This window comes from Schistocerca nitens, chromosome 1 (genome assembly GCF_023898315.1).
Source record: "Schistocerca nitens isolate TAMUIC-IGC-003100 chromosome 1, iqSchNite1.1, whole genome shotgun sequence".
In the NCBI taxonomy this organism is placed as follows: domain Eukaryota; kingdom Metazoa; phylum Arthropoda; class Insecta; order Orthoptera; family Acrididae; genus Schistocerca; species Schistocerca nitens.
Genome location: NC_064614.1, coordinates 450755179 through 450772746, shown reverse-complemented (window position 1 = coordinate 450772746; position 17568 = coordinate 450755179). Strand labels below are relative to the sequence as shown.

Below are 17568 nucleotides of genomic sequence, written 5' to 3'. Positions count from 1 at the left end.
GTAAATAAGCTTATTTTGTTACTGAAATAATTCTGATTTGAGTTTCTATGCCCGCCCTGGCACACTGACAGGACCGAGAGAGACAGTCAAGGTCCTAATCTGGCCAAGCTAAGAGACACAAATGAAAGTGGAAGACCTTCACGTCTCTGGATGATTTCAGCTTCGTATCACAAAAAACCGAGCCATGTTAAGTATAAAATCTTCCAAGGATACGAAGCGCACACACGGTGGATAGCCGGGCAATACAAATACGTGGCCAGACAGCGGGAGATGATAAGGCGGTTATGCAGCGGCACGGCCGAGGCGGGAGTGAGGGTGGCCGGGCGGTGTTTGCCTGTGGTGTTTGCCGCCGCCTCGAGGGCCGCGCCGTGTGTTTACCAGGTCGGGGGGTGGCCGCGCCGCCGCTGCAGCCAGGGCCACAAAGAAGCAGGCGAGCCTCCGCACTACAAAGGGGCGCGCGCCTCAACCTGCTCCCTCAAACCTGATACTTCAGTTGGGCAACTCGAATCTCCTAAATTACTGCAAAGCAAAACCTTCCGCGCTGAGTAACTTGTCTGGGCCGATGAAATCGTCTAGCATTACGTCATACAATGTAAACGTGCCGGAGCACGAAATCTAGAAAAAAATAAAACTCTGAAGTTGCATAGAGACATTTCACTGCCTGTTGGTAGATACTGATACTGATACACTACTGGCCATTAAAATTGCTACACCAAGAAGAAATGCAGATGATAAACGGGTATTCATTGGACAAATATATTATACTAGAACTGATATGTGATTACATTTTCACGCAATTTGGGTGCATAGATCCTGAGAAATCAGTACCAAGAACAACCACCTCTGGCCGTAATAACGGCCTTGATACGCCTGGGCATTGAGCCAAACAGAGCTTGGATGACGTGTACAGGTACAGCTGCCCATGCAGCTTCAACACGATACCACAGTTCATGAAGAGTAGTGACTGGCGTAGTGTGACGAGCCAGTTGCTCGGTCATCATTGACCAGACGTTTTCAGATTGTTGAGAGATCTGGAGAATTTGCTGGTCAGGGCTGCAGTCTAACATTTTCTGTATTTAGAAAGGCCCGTACAGGACCTGCAACATGCGGTCGTGCATTATCCTGCTGAAATGTAGGGTTTAGCAGGGATCGAATGAAGGGTAGAGCCACGGGTCGTAACACATCTGAAATGTAACGTCCACTGTTCGAAGTGCCGTCAATGCGAACAAGAGGTGACCGAGACGTGTAACCAAAGGCACCCCATACCATCACGCCGGGTGATACGCCAGTATGGCGATGACGAATACACGCTTCCAATGTGCGTTCACCGCGACGGTGCCGAACAGGGATGCGACGATCATGATGCTGTAAACAGAACCTGGATTCACCCGAAAAATGACGTTTTGCCATTCGTGCACCCAGGTTCATCGTTGAGTACACCATCGCTTGCGCTCCTGTCTGTGATGCAGCGTCAAGGGTAACACAGCCATGGTCTCCGAGCTGATAGTCCATGCTGCTGCAAACCTCGTCGAACTGTTCGTGCAGATGGTTGTTGTCCCCATCGGTTACAGCCATGCGGATAAGATGCCTGTCATCTCGATTGCTAGTGATACGAGGCCGTTGGGATCGAGAAAGGCGTTCCGTATTACCCTCCTGAACCCACCGATTCCATATTCCGCCAACAGTCATTGGATCTCGACCAACGCGAGCAGCAATGTCGCGATACGATAAACCGCAATCGCGATAGGCTACAATCTGACCTTTATCAAAGTCGGAAACGTGATGGTACGCATTTCTCCTCCTTACACGAGGCATCACAACAACGTTTCACCAGGGGCAACGCCGGTCAACTGTTTGTGTATAAGAAATCGGTTGGAAACTTTCCTCATGTCAGCACATCGTCGGTGTCGCCACCGGCCCCAACCTTGTGAATGCTCTGAAAAGCTAATCATTTGCATATCACAGCATCTTCTTCCCGTCGGTTAAATTTCGCGTCTGTAGCACGTCGTCTTCGTGGTGTAGCAATTTTAATGGCCAGTAGTGTAGAATGTCTTTTTCGTTTTGTTTACGTCATCATATAGGTCGTAGGTTGCCGGTTATCACAGAAAGAACCAGTTTTCAGTCACATAGATTATTTTCGTCTCGAGTTTAACCTGAACACAACTATTTACTCTCACGAATCGTTCGGTGCTATTGACAAGAGATTTCAATTTCATTCCGTAGTTCTAGATTCCTAGAAGGATTTTGACACTGTACCACACAATCGGCTTGTAATGTAATTTTGTGCTTATACAAAATATCGTCTCACCATCGGTTATGTTACTGGATTCGAGATTTCCTGTCATTGAGGCAGTTCGTAGTAATTGCCGGAAAGTCATCGAGTAAAACAGAAGTGATTTCTGACGATCCCCAATGTAGTGTTATAGGCCCTTTGCCGTTCCTCATCTATATGAACGATTTATGAGAGAATCCGTGCAGTTATCTTGGATTGTTTGCAGATGACGCTATCGTTTATCAACCAGTAAAGTCATCAGAAGATCAAAACAAACTGCAAAACTGTTTAGAAAGGACATCTGTATGGTGCGAAAATTGGCAACTGGCCGTAAATAACGAGAAGTGTGAAGTCATCCACATGAGTGCTAAAACAAAACCGCTAAACTTCAGTTACACGATAAATCAGTCAAATCTACAGGCCGTAAGTAAAGTAAATACCTAGTAATTACAATTACAAACAACTTCAATTGGAAGGAACACACAGAATATGTTCTGGGGAAGGCAAATCAGACAGTTTTATTGAAAGGAAACAGATCTACTAGAGAGACTGCCTACACTACGCTTGTCCGTCTCCTGTTTTGGAGTACTGCTGCGCGGTATGGGATCCTTCCCAGATAGGATTGACAGAGTACATCGAGGAAGTTCAAAGATGGGCAGTACGTTTTGTATCATCGCGAAATAGGGGAGAGAGTCACAAATGATACAGGACCTGGGGGTGGACATCATTAAAACAAAGGCGTTTTTCTTGCGGCGGAATCTTCTTACGAAATTTCAATCACTAACTTTCTCCTCTGAATGCTAATATATTTTTTTGATGCCGATCTACATAGGTGAGAAACTATCACCATAATAAAATAATGGAAATCACAGCCCGCACCGAATTATATAGGTGTTCGTTCTTTTCCGCGCGCTGTACGAGATTTGGATAACAGAATTATTGTGGAGGTGGTTCTATGAATCGTAAATGTGATTTGCTGAGTATCCATGTAGATGACTTAAAACCACCCAAAATAACCAATTTTCGTTTTTTATTGTTATTACTTCCTGTAATACATGTACAATTCCAAGAATGATAGATTCTAACGACGGTGGAGGAGTGACTCCTTTGTTTGAGCATGCGGATGGGTCTCATTGCCTGCAGGAAAGGTGAAGGAGACGGGCGCAATTTCAGCGAAAGGGAAGTGTCGCAAGTTGAGACTTCCCTGCATCGTCACTTTTGGATGAATCAGTTTTTCACCCTGAAGCATCCACAAAATTAAGGATTCAGTTACTGTTCCAAGTTTATTGCACGTCAAAAAAATTATAGGGGTATCAATCAAATTTACTTTTTCTTCCAATGAACATTGCTGATACTTCCTCCTTATATGGCATCTCAAGTTCATAGTGCCTCCTCCCGGTTTTGGTCTTTTAAAGCAAACGGAGCACTGCACTTCACTGTCACCGCACTTCGAAAAAATACTTCCGAACTATGGATGATTTCATCCTGCAATAAAACACGTCCGAGGACGACAGCGAGAAACTATCGTACAGACAAGTTGCTGCCAGGGTCTTGCACACTGCACGTATATTGTACCACCCAGTAGGCCCGGCCACGCCACATGGCAGCAAGTACATTGTCGCAGCAATGCCGTACCGATTTTTGTACCATGCATTTGTTGCTAGTTTCTAACTGTACGCTCTGTCATTAAGCCAGGGGTGATCGCTTACCTTAATTACTTTAATAATCCGACATTTTAATGCAACAGAAATTTTACTAACAAACATTGCTCGACTTTTAATACTGCTGGTATTGCAAACTATATGCTGGTTTTTTCCTCCGTTACTAACAAAAAATGAAAAACCTATAACAGAGACCAAAGAATACCGAAAAGCAGCAGTGATTCAGAACTAAAATGATGGTATGTTTCAACCGGTCGGATTTTCCCATCCCTATGGCAGACAGCATTAACTCAAGAAATGTAACAATACGAAACGGGGCACCGTACACCCCTTTAAGCGCAAAGGCTTACTGAAAATGGGAGAGAGATTAGACAAAACACGAAGTGAATACCTGCGAATTATGATGGAATTTGTCGTATAATCTGCTAACACGAGTCTCATTGCTTCCAAAACAATATTGGAACATTATTCCGCAAGCAAACAATGTCAGCACCACATTAGATGTCAATTATTTACATTTGCATTACCTGTCATCTCCGACCTCCAGACGACACTGTTTGCATACTCCCTACACGTTCTTAGGTGCATAAGTGCACTCGCCGAAGGAAGAAAAAGAGCATGGAGAGTGGTAAAAATCCTGATAAGGAAAAAACTACTTAAGTCATATACAACACGTATCGAAATGGAATATAAACTATGCGCCTTTGTAGCAAGTACTTGGGATTAGAGAGACGGCTTCTGACCTCGTCAGATAATCGCAAGGGCGTGTACGTCAACAGTTCCCTCCCCTCCGTAGCGCCGTAAATGCAAGGTAAACAGTACGTATCGATGACGATGGGCTAACGTTTGTTTGAAATATTACCGCCCTGAGCTGCTGGTAAAAATTCTTTATTTACACAACCAGTTTCTGTGGCCTGACCTCCGTCAGTTTCACAAAAATATTCAAAACATCATATTAGCAAATATATGAAATTGTTATAGTCACGTGATAAAACCATGAATAATAAAGGGTTAACATATCGTAATATTAATTACGTCGTCAATCTAAGCCTCTGTGTGGTATGAATCTGTTCACCGGTTACAGTTTTAACAAAGTGAGTACACTCCCTAGCAGTTTTTATAGATTAAAGACTTAATTCATATTACGATATGTTAACTGTTCATTACTTACGGTTTTATCACCGGAAAATAATGATTTTATAGTTCCCTTGATACGATGCTGTGAACACTTATGAACCTGATTGTATAAATGAATTATTTTACCAGCATGTCAAGGCGGTAATAAGTTTTTCAAATATGAATGTGTAACAGCTGTGGGTCAGCACCACTTTAAAGTAACGTTTCTCATTTTCACACTATTAAACGCACAACATTCTTCAAATTACAAGCGTCGACAGTGTCGTCAGAGCAAAAGAAGCTGTGAGATTAAGGATTCCCGATTAAAGGAAGAAACAAATATTAACATTTATGCATACCTGAAATAATATTGGGTGATGTGACTTTAAATTTGTGAGAATATGGATGGGAGCTACAAGCTTTACAGAAAATTTAATTGCCCACATGTGAGGGACAGGATATCTCCGGTTGTTTGTGATGTACGGAAGTGGTTAATAACATGCGGAAGAAAGATGTAATAAAGGAAGAGTTTCAGACATTGAACGAATTGCTTTTAATAAACTACAGACGATGTGGATATTACGCAGATTAACACACACCTCGTCAATATTTACCCTGACGTTAGGCTTACACCACCGTTCACGAACTGCACTCTGTCGCCAGATCTGAAGATCTGCAGCGCAGATTGAAACCGATAGTCACTAATAAAAGAAGTTGTGATGAAGTCGGCGTTTGTTTATTTACAATAATTAGCGCGAATTGTCAAGCAATACACAGCAATCATTTTACCCAGCGTGTCCGGTAATAGTCACTTAAAAACTATTGCAGTAGACTTCGATACGTGTCAGAGACGTTAACAGCCTCCGTGTCGCGGAGCGAGGGCGCTGCAGCCAGACCAGGGCTGGGCGAACAAACAGGTGGGTAATAAAACAGGAAGGCAGCCCCCGAGAGACCAACAGGTGGAGCGAAGGCGGCGCGTTCCTACGCATGCGAAGCCGTGGCTCCCTCACGCACGCTAAGCGCCTGCAGCCTGTTGAACGCAAGCCCGACTCCGGTGTCATTTCCGAGAACGTAAAAGCTATGCGGGAGGAAAACCTGGTCCACCACTGTTTATAGTACATGTCAACGTCACAGTCATTAATCGCTTTCCATCTTTCACTTTAAAAGAAATATTATTTGTTTGCAAATGGTAAGGGTAGTAGCCAAAAAGGCACGGGCTATATCATAATCGATACGCCCTTTGTACCTTTTTTTTTTGTTACACATCAGAAAATGCATGTCCTAAAAAACTGTCTCACTTGTCCTGTATGGTTAAAATGCCGTATTAAATTATTAGAAAAAATTGTAATGTTACTAATTTCGCAAAACATTGATTTCCAAGAGTCCCACAATGTCTTGTAAAATGCACTGCCAGAGAAGGTGGTGAGACACAAAAGCTACGTATTCGGACTTTTAAATGTTTGTGGCTCTGCGGAAGCTGTGTCCCACCATATTACCTGCAGTAGTTCGTATCACATATTTAAGTGTAAAAGACAATAACTGAACACAATAAAAATAGTTTCCACTGCACTGTGTAACACTCGATACGAGCACGTGTGAGAGTTACTTCTAGCAGTAACACGTCCTGAACGAGAAGCATATCCATGCACAGCCTAAAATCGAGCGAAAGCACATCACGGTATTCGACAGCGCGCTGCTGTCAGCGACAACAGGTGTGGGCGGGCCGGTGCAGCCGCCGCGGCCGGCGTGTTTACCTGCTGGCTGGGGCGCGAGGGCGGCAGCTGCGCGGCGCCCTGGTACAGGAGCAGCGTCGTGTAGGCGGCTACGGCGACCACGGTGAGCGCCTGCAGCCCGCGCTTGAGGCGGCCGCTCATGGCACGCGGTCACGTCAACAGCTGGCGGCGGGCCCCAGTTCCGCGGCGGCCCCGCCGACCGGTGCACACGCAAACTTCATCGCGGACGGCGCACAACTGACCCCAACCCGCCGCCATCTTCTCGAAGCTGCCGCGCTGCCATCTCGCGGCGGCCACACTCAACTAGCGCCGGTATGTACCGGCCGGGGTGGGGGCGGACCGGCGCGCGTTCATTGGTCAGTCGACAGGACGGTGTCTTGCCGCGAGCCCGTGAATCGCTGCGCGGGGCTGACAGCCGTAACGCGATCGAAGAGACACACATGAAACGGAGTCATTAAAATTTTAGCGTGTCACATCATTTTACCCTCTGTTTTGCCAAACGCACTCTGTCGTGGATAGTCGAAATGTAATTACCATATTTCACGACAAAGAAATTGTGCGGAGAGTGATAATGCGAATCAGTTATTTCAGTTTTAGTATATTTGGAGACAATGTTCAGAAAGGCGTTTTGTAACTGTGTCGTCTCTGCTAACAAGTAGGGATATATTTGCTTTTAAAAAAGGTGTAATTTAAACCAGGATGCATAGACTGCTGCCTGCGGACCTCATGCGGCCCGCCATCGATCTGATCTGCTGGCGGCCCACTCGTCAACGTTTATGCTATAACACTGCACAGAATTTCCATAAATGTTTGGCCTGAGTTCAGGATTAAATGGTAACGCTTGTTTTTTTCTTATGGGTCTACTAGAGAACCCACGAAGTTTTCCTACAGCTGCGTCTCATTAAACACTTTCGCCACAAGGAGCGCTGTGTGATCAGTATCGTAAAAATGACTTCCCCCATGGAGAATGGTGAGTCTGTTGTGTGGCTAGCAGAAACCAAATCACCGATTACTGTGCAGTGAAACATTGTGTACCGTTATGGAAAGAAAGCGCTTGACGCCAAGTTAACCAGATCATGGCTGGAAACTTTTTTAGCAAAGGGGTCGGCTCAGAAACTGGTGCCGGCGTGTTTACCTGCTGGCTGGGGCGCGAGGGCGGCAGCTGCCACACCTCTCTGATACTCGATTCGCCATCATATTGTGGGCTTTGCACTACATCTGCCTCAACGTTGGATGTACTTCTGTGAAATATATTACAAAAACACAGGTAATTCAGTGTCAATAATAAAATTAAACAGAATAAAAAGTAACGTAAACAGGCAAACTGTACGGCAACTTACACTCGCTTGTGATCCATTTTGTTTAAAAATGTTAACATATCAGTCAGTGGCCATTTATGTCCTTTACCGGAAAGCAGAACTTCCAGTAATTTTTCCATTTCTCTACCTTTTTTGATGTGTCTTTTATATTCCTCCATCTTTTTTGCAGTCTTCAACTATAAAACACAATACATTCAAATAATTATGTACGTTAATATTCGTTAGATGCAAAAATAATAGTAATTTTCAAAGCTACACCTTTCTTATTTTTATTTTGTTTTAGGTTTATGGCAACAGGGGAAACATTCAGATCACTGGCATTTGCATTCAGAATATCTACTTCTTACATCAGTAAAATCATACAAGTTGTGCTGTCAGTTCTACGTAAGAAGTTACTGCCAATCATTTTGCCACCGATGTCATCTAACCAGTTGAAATCAAAATGTAAGGAATTTGAAGAAAAATGGCAATTTCCTAACTGTTTTGGTGCCATCGACGGAAAACGTGCGAATTTTTTCCCCTGCACTGTCAGGCTCATTGTATTACAACTACAAACATTTTTTCTCTACCGTCCTTCTTGCTGTGGTTGACGCGAACTACAAATTCATTTTCACTGATGTCGGGTGATATGGGAAAGAAGGTGACAGTGGAATTTTTGATAAAGGTAATATCGGGAAACTGTTTTCAAGTGGTAAGATGTTTCCTCCGCCTACTAAGCTGCCGGATTCGGACATAGTAGTGCCAATGTTTTTGTAGGCGACGAGGCATTTCGATTACATCCAAACATGATGAAACCTTTCTCTCGTCGAGTTGCTAGTACTGACCGAAAAAAGCTATTTTTAACTACCGCCTTTCACGAGCTCGTAGAGTTTCTGAAAATGCCTTCGCTCTGTTAAGTCAAGTATTTCGCATATTTTATTCGGCGATCAGTCTGAAGCCAGAAACGACTGATAATTTGATTACTGTTGCTTGCTGTTTACACAATTTACTTAGAGATGCATTCTTAGAGAAAAATAACGAGCCTCATTTTGAATTAAATAGAAGTGAACCACTACCTACTGAAAATCTTGGACCATTGGCAAGGAGTGGCGGTTATGCACATGCTGATGGATTTTCTGTGCGAGATTCATTTACAGAATATTTCAACAGCCGTGCAGATGCAGGGATAACACCGTGGTAAAGTGATCACGTTAACAGAACTCAGTAGGCTTTTAACTCCCTAGTGTTACTGAAAATTTGTTTGCACATTATAATAAATTGAACTTTTATAACAGACATTAGGTTTTGGTATTCACTTTGTGTACACTTCATTATTATAATAATAACTGAATTTATGTGGGACAATGCTACTTATTCTTGCTTATTGCAATATGCTTTATTTGCCTGACAACTAAGTACTAAACACTATGAATAAACAGAAAGTATATAGTACTTTTCTTGCTTGTTCTTTCCACGAATTCCGCCATCTCTCTCCAAGCATTATCCTTCGCAGTTTGGTCCTTGTATACTGGTAACGATACATCGTAGATACAAGGAAATTTAGAAACCATTTCTACCAGTTTCTCATCTTCCACCACCGTGAACAGTACTTTTCTCTTGGACATGCTGTCGTGTTCTCCTTTGCGGCTGCGTCAAGACTTCTCTCTGACCGGCTGGGCCGCAGCCGCACGCCGCCATAGCGTCAACTGCATGCAGCTGACGCAACACGGGACATAGATAGTCCCGTTTAACACAATCTGTAGCAGTACAGTGAGACAGACGCACAACGGCGGCCGCATGCGTCAGACGCAGCATAGGATCCCATCTTTAAAAGAAGGGAGCAGTTGCTGTAGCGTCAGTCACCCGGCTCACTCCGAAGATATCTGGACGGTATGGAGGCGAAGTATCGTAAGACGAAGTGAGATTTTTGCGGCTGCACGCCCGAAATTCTATGGAACAAGATACAAATTGTTCAACCGCTACAACCAGATTATCGCCAGAAACGCGAACATTCGGCAGTGGAGATGCTGAACCGTTTGGATGAAGATAATAATTTCTTGAAGCTTATGTGTTTCCTCGATGAGGCTATATTTCACGTTTATGGCTCAGTTAATCGCCATAATGTACGGATCTGGGGTCATAAAATCCTCATGCCGTACGGTAAAACATCCGGGACAGTCCAAATGTTAATGTGTGGTGTGGGTTAATGTGTGATCGAGTGGCTAGCCCATTTTTCCTCCATGAAACTAATGTAAATAGGTATGTTTACCTGAACCATTTTTAATACGCTTTTTTCGAGCTAGAGGATATGCGAGACACAATCATCTTTTAGCAAGATGGGACTTCCCCGCTTTGAGCTCTTGAAGTCAGCGATTTTCTTAATGAAACATTTCCCCAACAGGTGGATTGGCAAAGTCGGCCAAATTCCATGGCCCGCGAGATCACTTGACATTACCCCGATAGGTTTATTTCTTTGGGGGAATGAGAAAGATATTGTGTAGAAAACAGCAGTTTCTGATATGGTGACATTGCAACAACGCATCAGGGATGGCACTGGCACAATCGAACGAGACATACTGCAGAAGAGATACTGAAAACCGGCTTGATATTTTGCATGTTACCAGAGGTGCATATGTTAAAGATATCTGAATGTTGAAGAGTGTTACCTGTATTCCATGTTTATGTAAGCTTCAAAACTTAACGAGTGGAGGCATGTGTGGTATAACGCATGTTTCATTTACTGTATCCAATAAAGAGTTACATTGCTTTGTTATCAACGTAAACATTTATGAACACCCTGTACAGTATTTTTCTTTTTTTGCTTGTCTTTCATTCCTTCCCAGAAAGCAGAAGGCGGGCCTTGCAGAACTTAGCTGTTTTCACCCATGCTACTCTAAGCAGGGAGATCCCAATTCCGAATAGTAACTTGCCCCACTGCACGTTATTTTTAAACTTGTGCAGTCGCGGCAACAACAGCTGTACATGAGCTTGCAGGAAACGGCATTGTTAAGTCGTCAGTGCTTCGTTTGTTCTACAGTACGCACCTTGCGTCAGTGAGCTTCATAATCCTAATTAATACTTTGAACTTCTTGCGACGTTTTATGTATTTCTGTGAACCTTTAAGGGGCTCCGGAACGCCCTATACTTGCAATGTTAAAATAACGCTTATAAATTACATCTTTCCTCACAAAGTATTTGAGGTAGGAAGTTGAACGTTTTACAGATTATTTATTGGAATATGGGCTACAACTTAACACAGGGATTTTACAAAATTTTAGTTCAGTTATTAAAGATGATTTTTTTTTCAATTGTAATGAAAATTCACAACATTTTTTTGCAATTTTTTATTTATATATTCAAAAATATACAGTTTTTGGAAAAAGGCTGTGTCAAATTATGCAGAAGGTACTGTGTAACATTTACTGAAAGTTTGAAACAAATATGTTTGGAAGATCCTTAGAAAACATGTAATTAGTATGAGAAAAATAAAAGTTTTGGGAATCGAGCGACAAAGATTGGATTAACTTTTTAGTGCATTCCAGGTCCATAGGATAGATTATCTTCATCCTCTGCAAACTCCTCCTCCAGCTTCCTCTTGTTCCTCCTCCTGTTTACTCTTGCTTGTATTTCTAGACTCTTTACAGCCCTGTCTGCAGCCCGAAGGCGTTCCTTGTCTAAAGCAAGCATCGCTCGTACCATGTTAGAACCTATCTTCATTCCCATATTTCTAAATATCTTGCACCTTACAATGTTGCCATCATTGAAAGTCGCAACAGCATCATACACACCAAAGTGAAGTGTTTCTATTCCAACAAATACAGTCTTGGGGATTCTCGACCATATAACACTATTTACACTTTCATTGGGGTTTTGAGTTTTTCCGTGAATACACTTTTTCAACAGTTCAGGTGCTGCTAAGTCTCTGAAAATAGGTTTTATCACCTCCATTATTGCATGAGGCAGACTATGCTTATGAGTGTACACTTCACCAGTTAGCAATCCTTTGTTATATTTACACCAACTGTCTTCTTCTTTGGGACACAAGCTATGTTGGGGATTTTCATCGTCTTTATTGTTTACAGTAATAACACATACCTTTGGCTTTCCAACATTTCTCCTTTTCTTAAAAGCCTTCAGAGGATTTCTAATAACTTTACTTTTACTCATTATTATACTTCAACAAAACAGAGACTCAAGAAACAGAATTAATTACGAATATTTTCGAGATAACGGTGGCTGAATAATATAATTTGCTTTACTTGCGAAAGTGTTGTAGCCGTCCCAATGGAATGCCACTAACGGAGGCACTACGAAAGTCTACGTTCTGTATGTTCTGAATGGCCAGAAGAGCTACGTAAATAGAAAACTTCTTCCTTGACACGAGAATTGTCATGTCAGCAACCGATGTTTATAAAACCGGTTGAAGACTCAGGAACTGCAACAAAAGCAAGTTTTGAAATATCTCGCCTTATGGCAAAATGATGCCGGCCTTACATGGACGGAGATTTGGTCAAAAATCGTTTCGAGATACCTGCTGAGATTTGCCTGGAATCAACTAAACATTTTGAGAAAATTCAGTTAATTCTAATGACTGAACAACGGAGAATTACTGCAGTGTTGAAAAAAAATGAAGGATGAGTGAAAAACTTGATCAAAGAAATTTGCTTACTTTTTATTGGCTATTGATGTATCAGCCCAGTTGTTCTTATTTGCACCTGGGATAACGAACGAGTTTGAAGGGTGTGAAAAGTTGATTGCAGTGACTTGACTGTCAGGGCAAACTAGGGGTAGTGATATGTTCACGGGACTCCTGAAACAGTGAAAGTTACAGGCAGATTAATGCTGTATGCTGAACCGAGACTCGAACTCGGGACCTTTTCCTTTGGCTCGCGATGGTGTATCGATTGAGCTACGCAAACGCGACTCACAACCCGTGCTCACATCTTCACTTCCCCCAGTATATCTCCTACCTTCCAAACTTCTCAGAAGTTCTCCTGTCGAGTCTTCGTCAGGCACACGGTTTTAATCCGCCAGGAAGTTTCATATCAGCGCACACTCCGCTGCAGAGTGAAAATTTAATCCTGGAAACATCTTCCAGGCTGTGGCTAAGCCATGGTTCCGCAGTATGCTTTCTTCCCGGAGTTCTAGTCAGTTTTGCAGGATAACTCTGAATTTAGGAAGGAGGGAGGTATACTGGCGAAAGTAATACTACGAGGAGGGGTCGTGAGTCGTGCTTGGGTAGCTCAGTCGGTAGAGCACTTGCCATGAAACGCAAAGGTTCGAAGTTCGAGTCTTGGTCTGGCACACAGTTTTAACCATCCAGGATGTATGGTTCAGCGCACACTGCAAATGGTTCAAATGGCTCTGAGAACTATGGGACTCAACTTCGGAGGTCATCAGTCCCCTAGAACTTAGAACTATTTAAACCTAACTAACCTAAGGACATCACACACATCCATGCCCGAGGCAGGATTCGAACCTGCGACCGTAGCGACCTCGCGGTTCCAGACTGTAGCGCCTATAACCGCACGGCCACTCCGGCCGGCCGCACACTGCAGTAAGAGCAAAGATTTTACCCTGGAACAGTGTTAGAATATTGATTAGGACCCGTCTAAAGTTAGCAGGTACTAAGAATGACGGAACGCTTTCCATAGCAAGAATTGATTCTGGACTAATATCATTCTAAAACAATATTTAGAAGCGAACGTTGATGATTTGTTGCAACTGCACTGTATAATCCACCAATCCTTTGTGGCCAAAGAAAATATGTTTTGAACATTTCATGAAATTTGTGGTTTCAACGATTAATTTTTAAAATATAGTCTCAGTTACAGACAGTTTAAAACTTTTCTTGAAGTCATTAACAGCGAATACAGTGATTTGACTGATTACAGAGAAATTATACGGTTAAGCTGCAGTAACACCTTGGAGTGATTTCTGAATTTAACTGATAAAATTGAAGTTTTCCTGACTGAAAAGAACAGAAATATATCTGATTTAAAAAATACGGACTGTTTATGTGACAGCGTATCTGTCTGACTTTGCTAATCTTTTAAATAAGTGAAACACGCGGTTGCATGGCAAAAATCAGTTGATTGCTCAACTTTAAGGGTCAGATGACGTGTAAATTAAATCTGTTGAAACTGAAATGAAGTTGGGTACTTACGTCCAATTTCCTAAGTACAGGAAAGTATAAGACTAGTTAAAATCCAATGTCAGGAGGACATACGATGAAAATGCCTTCAACGCTCGTTTCACTGATTTTTGTAAGGTAAACCAATTGCTAGATTAATTTAGCAATTCTTTTGCCTTTTTGCGTGAAAATACACCAGGAGTGGTGCAGCTGGAAGTGATAAGAAACCACAAATTAAATTCGATAAAGCAGATCTGTTGAGTTTCTATCGTTGTGTTGATAGAGACAATTGTAATTTATTGGTTGATAGTGCATTAAAATGCGCTAGCCGCTTTGGGTAAACATGTGTATGTGAACAAATGTTTTCCATAATGAACATCAACTTTTTGGAAAAAAGGAACCTCACGATAAATGACAATTTATAGTCAGTTTTACAATTGTCTACGGCAAGAATTAAGTCAAACATCAAGGCAATGGTGAAGTTAATGAAGCGTCATGTTTCAAATTAAACATTTCTATAAAAATATGTTGTTGTAATTATATTCTTTAAATAAAATTAATACAAAATTGATACAAATGACGGAACCAATAATGTTTATGACGTCTTTTTTTGCGGCCTTACGTAGACAAAGTGAAGATATGCGACCTGCGGCATCCCTGATTTAAGGCAAAGGACGATGCCAGGGGTCAAAAGCTGAATCGCTAAAAGGAATACATGCCAAATTAATGACAGTGTCACGGTGGTTTTCATTATTCGCTGGAATTAGTGACTCCAAAATCTGCACAGCAAAGAAGTCCTGGAACAATTAAAAACATATTCTACGTCACCTGAAGAAGAAGTCACATGGCTATAACGATGTATTTAAACAGATATTGTCTTCATTTCCTTTGGGATAATGACGTTCTCATTTTGTACCACCAGTATGGTTGTGATGGTCCAGGAGGAAGAGCACTAGGTCCGCCTTGGAGATTCTCGGTTCACTCCTGGGTAGGGACGGGGAATTTTTCTCCTTCTGTTCCGCCCAATAAAGCCCCAGCCTGCTATCAAATTGAGTACGGGAAATAATTCTTGTAGATAAAAGGTAACCAGGCTGATAGACTGGCCAACTTCCCCCTCCTAGTGCCGCGGTGAACAAGCTCGTTCACAGATTGAGTGCCACAGACTTTACTTTTTTTTTTTAGCATAATACATGCAACAGTATGGAAGTGCAAGCCTGCGTAATGATTTATGGTGTTTGTGTTTCAAAATGTAGTTACATTTGTAAAATAGTTAATAGTCTTCGTTAAGTTAAATCTGCGTCTATTTAACTCTTTTTATTGGCCTGTATCCCGTAATTTCACGGGGGTTACATATTAATTATTGGATTTTGTAATTTCCCCACTATGTGTTTCTATATGAAATTGAGCCCAAATTTACGTCCCGCTGTATAAAAAGTCTACTATTACCAAAACTATGTACCCACAAACTGTTATCCAACTTAAGCTAATATGCTGTCCTTTGACTAAACAAAACCTAATTTGAACTGAACTGTAACTGGTCTGAATATAACTTGTCTTTATATTAAATGCGCAACTGAAGTAAAACACTTATCTGGTTCTAATCAGAATTCAACATTGTTGCAGATTCCTCGAAAGCAAAACAGCAAACATTAAGCAAGCATCGGCTAAGCTAAATCTCTATTTTTAAACAAAATATTCAAACTGTTGCGTACTACTTTAAATAGTGGGATGGATTGAGTAACTATTCCTATAAAATAATACTTCCAGACAACGATTTTAGAATGAAGTACGTATTCAAAAGGACAGATTAAAACTTCGTGTGATCTTTACCAATAACAATGAATTGAAAAATACTATACTTCTCAAAGTGAACAATGATTTAAAACGGTACAGTGTTAACAGGGACTTTCTATAAAACCAAACAGCTTAATCAGTTGATCTGTTAATGTCTGACTCAGGGGAATGGTTAGTCTTGCTCTCAGCTCTGAGCAAGTATACGAAGTTAACTAGCTGACAATAATCATTCCGACAAACTAGCTACACATTGTTGCAATCTTATCTCAAACTACTTCTCTTAAAAATTATTCAAAATTTATATTCTTTTTGTCTTTCAATGTACACATCATATTCATCCTTGCTGTCCTTTACAATAAATGTTTCTTCATCCAACAAAAACAGTAACAAGTCAACACAGCACCGCTGTATACGTCCACCACCCACCACACTTCAGCTAAGAACGTAAGAGAGTGCGCAGACAAATATCGTGCGAGAGAGAATACAGTTAGAAGCCCTGGAAATTTGGTGCTCCAGGGAGTTGATGATCAGCTGGAGAGATGGTTTATCAGTGACTAGGTACTGAGAAAAACATAGGAAAACTGATCTCTGTGGAGATACATCCAAACAAGAAGAGAGAAAATCATAGGACACATTTTGAGACGCAATAACATTAATGGAGCAAAAGAAGAAGGAGCTATTGAGGGAAGGAATCGCTGGAGATGACCAACGGTGTCTGACGTGCAGCATATTATGAGTGGTACGGGGTATGCTACATATGCGGAGACAGAAAAGAAATGTGCCCTCCTGAAAATTTCTTTGACTTCCCGCTGCTTGAAAACATTTGTCTACAGCTTGTAATTGGCCATTCAGTGGTACTTCTACCCACATTTACTACCACCCTACAACTTTTACAGTCAGTTCTGCAAAAATGTGACATTCTATCATAACTCTGTAAATTGTATATATTTATTTTATTTTCCGTCAGATTATGCTGAGTCGTTGTGAATATATCTGGCACTTCAGCAGTAAGTAACACTTTTGTCATCTCTACCTTTTTTTTAAGATACTGAACATTTTGATGGAACATATATAGTTTCAATTTATTTTCTATGTTCTACTTCGTTTTTACGTGTAGATGTCAGAATTCCTGGTCTTTCAATAGTGCAGCCTTCATTTTCTTTTGTGCCTTTCTTGTTCTGACGCTGTAGCTGCTGCTTTTGAAACAAAATGTGTTTCAGACGACTTGGGTGGCTCCTGCTTCTTCTAACTGGACCTGCTGAACTTCCTTCTTTCGTTGGGATGGTTCAAATAGATGGTGCTACTGCGGAAGGGTCTGCAGGTCCTGTTTGTGAGATTGCTGCTGATCCTGTTGAAATTGTATGTATTATGTTCAAGATTTTTCTGCTGTCAAAGTAGTTAGTGTTGATACTGAAGTGGTTGTTGCTATTGAGTTTTATGATCCTACAGCACCAAAAGATTCTGTAGTTGCCGAGACAGCATTATTGACAAAAGCAACAGAATTTTCAGTCCGAAAATCTTGCCCATGTCGAACTACATGGTATAAGTCCTGCATCCTATA

General features: G+C 41.7%; 1 protein-coding gene and 1 long non-coding RNA gene across 3 annotated transcripts in view; one reads left to right on the top strand and one right to left on the bottom strand.

The window, feature by feature from the left end:
* LOC126251601 (fringe glycosyltransferase) overlaps positions 1-7034 on the bottom strand; it is a 658326-nt gene extending 651292 nt beyond the window's left edge. For both annotated transcript variants that reach the window (XM_049952137.1, XM_049952146.1), the window contains exon 1: positions 6804-7034. In XM_049952137.1, coding sequence (XP_049808094.1) covers positions 6804-6923 — 120 coding nt within the window. In that variant the 5' untranslated portion in view covers positions 6924-7034. The remainder of the gene's footprint in view (positions 1-6803) is intronic.
* Positions 7035-7162: 128 nt separating this feature from the next.
* LOC126235963 (uncharacterized) overlaps positions 7163-17568 on the top strand; it is a 40644-nt gene continuing 30238 nt past the window's right edge. Inside the window, exons 1-2 of the long non-coding RNA XR_007544852.1 lie at positions 7163-8049; positions 17228-17366. This is a non-coding gene — a long non-coding RNA (uncharacterized LOC126235963). The remainder of the gene's footprint in view (positions 8050-17227; positions 17367-17568) is intronic.